The 8980-nt window shown below is 36.3% G+C and overlaps 2 protein-coding genes across 5 annotated transcripts; one reads left to right on the top strand and one right to left on the bottom strand.

Annotated features, from left to right (window-relative positions):
- LOC112126546 (gem-associated protein 6-like) lies at positions 1 to 2946 on the bottom strand. 4 transcript variants are annotated; one of them, XM_024225850.1, is made up of 3 exons: positions 2862 to 2946; positions 529 to 679; positions 1 to 428 (listed from the first exon to the last, which is right to left on the bottom strand). In XM_024225850.1, the coding sequence occupies exons 2-3, from the start codon at positions 669 to 671 to the stop codon at positions 89 to 91; spliced, it is 483 nt and encodes a 160-aa protein (XP_024081618.1). In that variant the 5' UTR covers positions 672 to 679; positions 2862 to 2946; the 3' UTR covers positions 1 to 88. The 4 variants fall into 4 exon arrangements, with proteins under 4 accessions (XP_024081618.1, XP_024081615.1, XP_024081617.1 ...); XM_024225847.1 differs by lacking the exon at positions 2862 to 2946 and adding an exon at positions 2590 to 2828; XM_024225849.1 differs by lacking the exon at positions 2862 to 2946 and adding an exon at positions 2293 to 2560.
- Positions 2891 to 6722, top strand: LOC106662127 (AN1-type zinc finger protein 1-like). Its single transcript, XM_014385940.2, has 3 exons — positions 2891 to 3118; positions 3172 to 3384; positions 6099 to 6722. The coding sequence occupies exons 1-3, from the start codon at positions 2951 to 2953 to the stop codon at positions 6558 to 6560; spliced, it is 843 nt and encodes a 280-aa protein (XP_014241426.1). The 5' UTR covers positions 2891 to 2950; the 3' UTR covers positions 6561 to 6722.
- Positions 6723 to 8980: the final 2258 nt, after the last annotated feature.

Below are 8980 nucleotides of genomic sequence, written 5' to 3'. Positions count from 1 at the left end.
TTTGTGATTTTTTTATTATTTTGAATTATTTATTTAAATACATTAAATAACGATTTATTTACAAAATGGTGTTATCATTAATAAATTGTCAATTATTCAATTTTTCGGGCATAGCTTTTATTATTTGTTGAATGCGGCAGAGAACTATTTCATTGGTGCAGAGACAGGACTCCCAACTATACGGAGGTGTGATCGTCAGCACTGAGCAACATTTTAGATTGACACCGTCGTCTTCAATCGGAATGAGGTTGCTCTCCAACCATGATTTTAGATTATTTTTAACCTCTTCATTAATTTTGCTCGTATCTTTACACTTGAACAGCTCCTCAGCCTCGGCGTTCCCAACTATCTCCATGCCCGTAATGACATGGCCGAGCACTAAGTCCAATGAAACGCAACCCGTTGTGTCTTTTTTTGTAAGCACAATGCTGCAAAACAAATCAAAAATTTATAAATGACGCAATGTGATTACTATAAACGTTACTGGCGTTAACATACACCATTTGATTTATTTTAGAAAAGGCTCACCTTTCAGTTACTGGGTCAATTGTGTAAACGCTGCCTTGAAATGTTTGGTTTCCTTTTGTGAACACCTTCACTTCTTTATTTATGTAGTTTTTCAGCTTAATTGGATCATTTAGAAACACTCTGCTTCCCTCAGTCAAATCCATTTAAAAAACTATAAAAATAATTCTACTTAAAAACCAATTTATGCAAAAAACCTCTCATTAAGTGTTTTGAAGTAAAATTGTTTCTAAAGATGTGAGTTGTTGAATATTTGATCATTACTATCAAATGACAAATTTAAAATATTTATTGCAACCTAGTATGCAAATCAACTTAAATGGCTTTTAAAATGGAATGAACACATTGAAGGGGAAAAAATATAGTACAGTTAATTAATTGATGGATTTTGGTCTGTGAATCGAACACACGTCGTAACAGCACTGCCACTAGACAGACCTGCTGTCGGTTCAACATGTCTCCATCGACTTGCAGACCAACATCCACCATCAACTTTAATACAGCCTTGTCTGTGACGTTTCCACTCTTAAGCCTCTTTCAGGCGAGGTGGCAAGTTGATTGAACTAGTAGAACAGAGGTTAAGGTATGTAGCAAGGTAGCAAATGATTGGGAACCACCTGAACCCCTTCACACAGTCTACAAAGGCGAGTGGCCTGTGACTCTCATGTTTTCATCCCCATTGGTGTCTCAACACAAAAGGCGCCTTTGTCAATTGTCCTTCAAACCAGTCGCCTAGTTGAAACAACAAGCACCATTGGAAGCATTGAAATTACAGCATGCAGAACAGTTCATTAAAGAAATTTGAATTAGTCTTGTGATATGGGACATGAAGTGTGAGGAGAATAAAGACAAAAATTAAAAGGAGTGATGCTTGAAGGGAAGTGCCGTTTCCCAATTTTGTTACAATGGATGAACCCACACTTTTTTCAAGAGGGTTTTCTCCTCTTTTGCTTCTGTTCTTTCAGAAGAGCAAGGACAAGAAGTTCTCTTGGTAACTTGCATTCTAACATCGTACTGACCTCCTGTTTGATTCCACAAGGGTGAAACCTGCCAAGAAAGTCTTCACAGGGTTTAGTTGAGAGTCAACCAGGCAACTTAGATGACTCAACTAAACCACCTCTGAAAGAGCTTTTTGTTAATGTAAACCAGGAACTGGAGGAGTTCCCCTTGAGAAGTGCAGCTATATAGCTGTAGCTTATTGTACTTTATTCCTGGCTCCATTTTTTGGGGGCTCGCAAAAACATATGAATTTGAACCAAATTAAGGGTCGCTGAGATCTAATCCCGCACCAGACCATCCAATGATGAGTGCTGTATCAACTTCTTTCAATTGTGGCTACCGCTCCCCCTAGGCATCAGAAAAACATACAGAGGCAACAGTGGGAATTGAATCCATGACCGCACGGGATTTACTACCTGAGAGTCTGATGCCTTAACCACTCGGCTACTGCAGTTTTCTTGAAAGATGTCTTACCTACCCTGCTGATCCCCCTAGGAGGTTGAGATATTGCTGACTCACGACCAACTGTGCAGATAAAGCCATCCATTGAGTTCATGTTTAACATACTAATGTTGTTTCCTAGAAAAATACCTTCCTATTGCTCTACATTACAGTACAAAAAATTACCCACCAATCTTAACAGACCCAATGCTGGATCAACACAGTTAAACTTTTAATAATAACAGTACCATGAACGAAATGAAAATCCCAAATTACAATCCAGTGCAGAAGTTAAAACGATCAAAGAGAAAATAAGTTTATACAAACCCAAACAATTCTGAAAAACATCCAACAATAAAAAGAATCAAGAAAGAGAAAACCAACGAAACTGTCAAAATAGCCGCGTGTCTGACCTACGCAGCGAGACCAGGCGGACCAGGAAGTACGGGTAAAATCGGAGTACAGATGAACCGGCCTTTGATGGAACAACTTGCATCAAAGTTTACACATTCAAAGAGATGAAGTTATGGAAAAAAGAAAACGATGAGAAAATCAGACCGACACACACAAAAACATAAACATTAAAGATAAGACATGTTTAAAGAAATATCTTTAATGTTTTACCATGTGACTAGCGTTTTGAAAAAAAGCACCTAAACATTTAAAAAAATTCAATTTGTTTTCAACCTTCCCCGGTGAATTGCATTACCTGTTACACCAACAGGAATGATATGACAATGTAGGGAAATCAGTCCTATCTTATTTGTCCCAGGGAATTTTATTGCATCAGGTACTTTTGTTTCAGGAACATAATTAATATCTAGGCAATATATTTTATTTTTGAATTTTCACTAGTAGATAGAGTGAAAAAGGGAAATTTATAAAAAATGGGAAACCTTGGAGTTGCTGTAGATTAACGAGGTTTCCTTTAAAGTGACATGTCCAGGTCCTGTCCGATCGGGTCCTGGAGGTCTTTTTTAGTGAGATGGAATTTCCAAAAACGGGTGCCCACTGCTCTCATGAAGGGTGCAATCTACTCGATTTTTTGCCCTTCCCGTGCGGAATCTGTAACATGGTGTTCTGTAAAGATCACTCCATGCCAGAGAAGCATAGGTGCTTGCCTCAGCTAGAGGACCTCGCCATAGATAAGGAGGTGGGTTTTGACGTTAGACGTTCTACGTACACGCTGATGATTTTATTGTTCAGGTGTTGGAGAAGATTCCGATGTATCCGTGCAATAGTAGCGGCTGTCGGATAAGAGACCCGATTGAGATGCCATGTGTCGTATGTCGCCTTCACTTCTGCCTTTCGCACAGGCACCACGGCTGCCTTGATAAGACACCTTCCCAGGAAAAGCGCGACAAGTACAGGGCACCGAGGGAGCAGTTCAGACTTGCCAAGGCAGAAACCGATAGAAAAGTAAATGTTTTTCAATGTACCCAATTTGAAAAAATCACGTGTCGTGCTGTAAAAAAACCCTGCAAATTGTCTTATTCATAATTAAATAATGCACTTACCAGGTAACCAGAAAAGTCCGTGTAGTTTTCCATTTGTTATTGTTTTAAAACTGTTAATTAGGGAACTGTGCTAGCCAAATGGATAAAGCATCTGACTCTTGGCTAGTAGATACTGCAGTCGTGGGTTTAATTCCCACCATCGTTTCTGAATTTTTCTAACACTTAAGGGGAGTGATGATCACAATGAAAGTTGACCCAACACTCATAAATGGAAGATCCGACGGGATCGGGTCTCAGATACCATGAATTTGATCCTGATGCCCTTCAAAAATGAGTTTCTTTGATGTAAGAACGCCAGCACACCGGGAGCTCAATTTGTACATGTGTTTTTTACGAGCTCCCAAAATTGAACCAGGAAAGAGTACAATAAGCTGTCAAACTGCAGTGCACGGGAGGAGCGACTCCTCCTGTTCCTGGTATATATAACCAATAATAATAATAATAATAATAATAATAATAATAATAATAATAATAATAATAATAAATTAATCAACATGTCTATTTGCATAACAGGATAAGAGTTTTACATCACACATCTTGAACAATTTACTTAAATTAGAAAATATTTTATTTAATAAAGTTTGTTTCTGGGAATGGAGAGATTGAAGATGAATTCCAAGGTCTCGTAGACTTTTTTCCTTTAATGACAATGAATTGAGGGAAGCTATTGGACTTAAGTTGACATGCAGGAGCTTGCTCTTGCTGTGGTTCAACATAAAAGATGCTCTAGCTTTTTGGGAAGTTGTAGCAGCTGAGCGAATGGGTTCCTCCATCTAAACATTCCTTTCACAGCACAAAGTAAAGACATTTTTTGGATCAGGGTATCATATGCGATGAAAAGTGGTACACCAGGAGGTCCTACCATTGTCACCGAATGACCCTGAACCATTGACCCGAACATTTATTGAGTAAGGTCAACAACCAACTACTGGGTGTAAGCGATAAAAAGGTGAAAACACCTTTAGGGAAAAAGAACTTTCAGGTAGTTACTCCCTGTGACTATAACTATAGGTCTGATGATGACCATCGTAGTCTAGATTGCTTCACCGATGGCTCACTCATTAAGGATAAGGGAAGTGGTGCTGGAATACACATACCTAAATTAGGGATCAGCATCTCCTATCCTCTTGGTAATAACACCTCGGTCTTTCAGGCAGAGGTCTGGGCCATTAATGTTTGCTGTAGAACACTGATGGATAACAAGATTAAGGGAAAAGATATTAAAATTTTTTCCGACAGTCAGGCCAGTCTAAAATCATTACAAAAAGAACTATCAACATCTAGACTGGTAGAGGAAACCGTTGAACTCATTAATAGGACTATCACCAGGTATGAGAATAGGGTAACCCTCATATGGATACCTGCTCATAAGGGGCACTATGGTAATGAGGAGGTGGACAGCCTGGCCAAGGAAGGATCAAATACTGAGTTCGTCGGACCACAACCGGTATTACCCCACTCTTTAAGCACAGCAAAAGAGAGTATAGGTAGCTGGGGCATGAAACAATTCCTTAAGGAATGGAATATGTCGAAGGAGTTTCTGAAGGAAATCAAACCTAAAGAATCGAAATGGCTATTCTCTAACTCTAGGAGGGGAATAAGGAGGCTGATAGGTATCCTAATGGGCCATTGCCCCTTGAGAAGACACCTCTTCATAATGGGTACTCTACCAGACCCCTTCTGCCGCTTCTGCGAAACAAAAGAAGAAACGGCCCGACACTACCTCGCAGAATGCGATAGGTATGCTAGGGAAAGATTCAATACTTTCAAAGGAGAGGACATAACCAAAACACTCCCCAGGATAAAATGGTCCACAATCCTGGGGTTTGTGAATAGGTCCAATAGGTTTATGCAGGACTCGTGAGCCGACCAGGTCCCGGACCTTTTAGGGATGGGGTACGGGCCTACTCAGGCTTTTAACCCCTCGGGTCCTGGTCGCCCGCCCTGTGTAATATATATATATATATATTGACCCGAACACCAAATATTCACTAACCAAAGGTGATGCTTTGGAGTACTTTTTTAAACATTTTGAATCACATTTAAACAGCGCGTGCTCACTACTCTATCACTGTTCACAGTAAAATTTTACAAGATGACTTGTCCATTTTAGTACCAGGTGTACTAGATACAATAAGCATGCATGAATTACCTGCTTTGAAGCTAGAGAAAGAAAAAAAAAATTACAGTAATTATAATTTTCAAGACATTTTTTCTCGGCTCATAGATCCCGCGGTCGTGGGTTCAATTCCCACAGTCACCTCTGGCCTTTTTTTCATGCTACCCTTCCCCCCCCCCTAAACGAATACACATAATAACATTGTCATTGGCTAATATGCTCAGAACATAAAGCCATTAAAAAAAAGAAAAAAAAAGTATTATGATGTGAACACCTAATCCTCTAATATAAATAGAAATGTTGTTTAACGATATGAAAACAATAACGAATGAAAAACCGCATGGACTTCTAGTTACTAGGTTGGTTACCATTTAATTAATTTGAGCTATAAAAAAAATTACCATTTGATTAATTTGAGTAATTTCATTTGCCAGGCTATAGTTTTCCTGCTTTAACCTTTTTTTTTGCTAAGAAATCACTTCTTTTTTTACGACTAGGTTCAAGAGAGGCTGAAAACGGCAAAGAACAGAGCTCTGGCAAACAAAATCAAACTGATGAAGATTAAATCAACGGCAGTTGGTGACAACCACGTCCCGACCATGGACAGAGTCTACTTTTCAGTTGCTCCACCCATCCTCACTAACACAATAAGTCAACACCGCAATTTCTTCGTCTCAAAGCACTGGACCCTAGGAAAATCGATAGAAATGTTTGCAAAAAAGTTCAGGGTCAGAGACGGTTACGACAATCTCGAAGAGCCCAAGCTGCGCATCTTCGACTTGGAAGGGATGCCAGTGCCGGGCTTGACAGGAGATACAATAAGCGAGCTCATACAAATCGGTGTTATTATGGATGGGGATTCCCTTATACTGGAATATGTGCCAGCGATCGAAAAAGACAACGATTTGTACGACAGGCTGACCGATAAAACACTTTTAGACAGGTATAAATTTGCATAACACTGATATGATTTGTTAATTTTGTATTGACTGATGTGATAACTATGAAGATCTTTATGTAACGGATGGCTCACCAATCACATTTTTTCCTGATTATATGCAAATATTTTTATATTTAAACTTTTTAAACACAAAATAATAAAATTTAAGTGCAATAAAATGTCAATAATGGGTTTTTTATTACTACATTTTCACCTCAGTTTCTTTCTCTATAGTTTGTCCAGTTTTACCACTTCTCCAATCTGAAGCATATGCAAACAGATATTAAAATATTTGTCATGGCATGTTCCATATTACTGTACATACGATTGTATGAAAATGTACATGACAAACATGTTGAACTTATTATTGAATTTAAAAAAATATATATATTTATTTTATGGAAAAAACCAAACTTGAAAGTATATTTACAAAATAGTAGTAGTTAATAAGTTAAATCATACTAAAAAAGTTTATAATTGATTTCTCGTATCATTTTGTTAATTCCTTTTGTGTAGATACTTTAATTTTATACGTTTTGCAGTTCATATAGGTTGGAGATTAGTTTATTTAACAGTGTAGTTGTTCTGTAATTTGATAATTTTGGCTAATATATTTTTTTATCATTTGTAATTTGATTCTATATACAGTTTACTCATTTATATATGGATACCATCCTTGTACAAAAATGTTTAAATATATTACAAGTAATTACACATAAAAAGAACTCACCATGCTAATAATATTCATACTAATCATTACAATGTTTACACTTAATATGGTGTTATTTACAATAATATTCATAAAGAATGTTTTTAAGAATAAACAAAATGAATATTTATGCCTAGATTGTCAAGATTTGTTTAGCAAATTTTGAAGTTGGTTCAGATTTAATTTTAAACATACATCAAAACTTTAAGTTTATAAGTGTTTAGAATTTTAAGGTTGCTGAAGGCATTAATATTGGATGAAATATGATTCCTTTGTTTAAGATCATAACAGCATCTAAATGCAGGAATGATAAGCAATTTGAAGGCGATGAGCAGATTGAAAGTCTAGGGAAAGTGAAAAAATAGTACTACAGTAAGAGAATAAAGGAATTAAAAGGGATTTAATAAGGAGAACTCTAGGTTTTCTGTGGAGTGAAAAAGCTAAGGCATAGAATAGAATGGAGGCTTGAGAGATCTTTTAATAATAAACCTCAGATTGTCATGCCATGTAAGCTTGGAGTTAAAAATAACGCAGAGATTTTTAACTTTAGGAGAAAAATTAACAGGGGAGCTGTTAATAGGCAATCTGTGCTAATGGATTATTGGAATAAGGACGGGTTTGTTAGGGTTGAAAAGAAGGTTGTTATAATAACCGAGAATGAAGATCACGGTTGAGCAGAGTGATAGTTTCAGAGATGTTGCTTGTAGGACATTGAATGTAAAGCTGTGTGTCATCAGCATAAAGATGAAATCAGGAGAAATTAAGAATTAATGGAAGGTCATTTAGAAATATGGAAAAGTGTAAAGGCCCAAGAATAGAGCCTTGGAGTACACCAGCTGAAATTGAGAGAGAAGAGAAGATTGAATTTGAAGCTTTAACTCGTTGAGTCAGACAGATATTTATGCATGGAACAACGCTGCAGAATCAGGAATACAGATGGGCCACACTAGAATATGTTCGATATTTGTTTTTTTATTCTGATAATAATATGAAGAGTTGAATGATCTTTAAAAAAGATTGAACAACACACTCACTCCACCATTTATCATTTCTATTAATTCGCTAGTCAAAGCAGTAATAACACTTAAAATCAGCCAGTAAACAAGAACTCTTAAAACTATTATAAATTAAAACTTTCATGGTGAAAAATTACCAAATCATTGTGGTTCAATTACCAATGTTTGACATTAAATCTGACCCCAAAATTCGTTCTTGCGAAATTAAATATTAAGAACTGTTCAACTCTCTTACAATGTAAACGCTAAAAAATCATAATTAACTAATGATTTACACAAATTGTACAGTCAAAGAGATACAAAACGTTTTTATCAATATCTTGTACACATTAGGCTTGCATCATTATTGTCTCTGGTAAAATGGGATAAATTTGATTATGATACGCGATCAAAAGTTAAATTTATTATTGATAAAAACAGTTTATTGGAAAAAAAAATTAAAAACGAGTATGGTACACTTAAAAATAAAAATACTTATAAAGACCAAAATCTCCAATTAAATTTTACTCAAGAGTTATAAACAACACACATGGAACTAAATAAAAAAGAATTATCTATTATCTATTTATCTATTAGATAAAGGCTTAAAATTTGTCCCAAAAACAAAATTAGATACAAAAAACTACTATCTCTTGGTTCATCGGTAGAATGTTGTAACATAAATGCAAATATAAAATATAAATGTGCTGAAGTAATTAAACAAAACTTGGTATA

This window comes from Cimex lectularius, unplaced genomic scaffold (genome assembly GCF_000648675.2).
Source record: "Cimex lectularius strain Harlan isolate CLEC.00 unplaced genomic scaffold, Clec_2.1 scaffold3, whole genome shotgun sequence".
Lineage (NCBI taxonomy): Eukaryota > Metazoa > Arthropoda > Insecta > Hemiptera > Cimicidae > Cimex > Cimex lectularius.
The sequence above is the reverse complement of the archived record's forward strand: the minus strand, read 5'-3'. Positions and strand labels throughout refer to the sequence as shown.

Coding starts and splice junctions, on each gene's coding strand:
- LOC106662127 (XM_014385940.2), top strand. CDS start 2,951: ATGGAATTTCCAAAAACGGGTGCCCACTGCTCTCATGAAGGGTGCAAT. Junction 3,119..3,171: donor ACCTCGCCATAGATAAGGAG/GTGGGTTTTGAC, acceptor TTTATTGTTCAG/GTGTTGGAGAAGATTCCGAT. Junction 3,385..6,098: donor AGGCAGAAACCGATAGAAAA/GTAAATGTTTTT, acceptor TTTTACGACTAG/GTTCAAGAGAGGCTGAAAAC.
- LOC112126546 (XM_024225850.1), bottom strand. CDS start 671: ATGGATTTGACTGAGGGAAGCAGAGTGTTTCTAAATGATCCAATTAAG. Junction 429..528: donor ATTGACCCAGTAACTGAAAG/GTGAGCCTTTTC, acceptor TTTGTTTTGCAG/CATTGTGCTTACAAAAAAAG.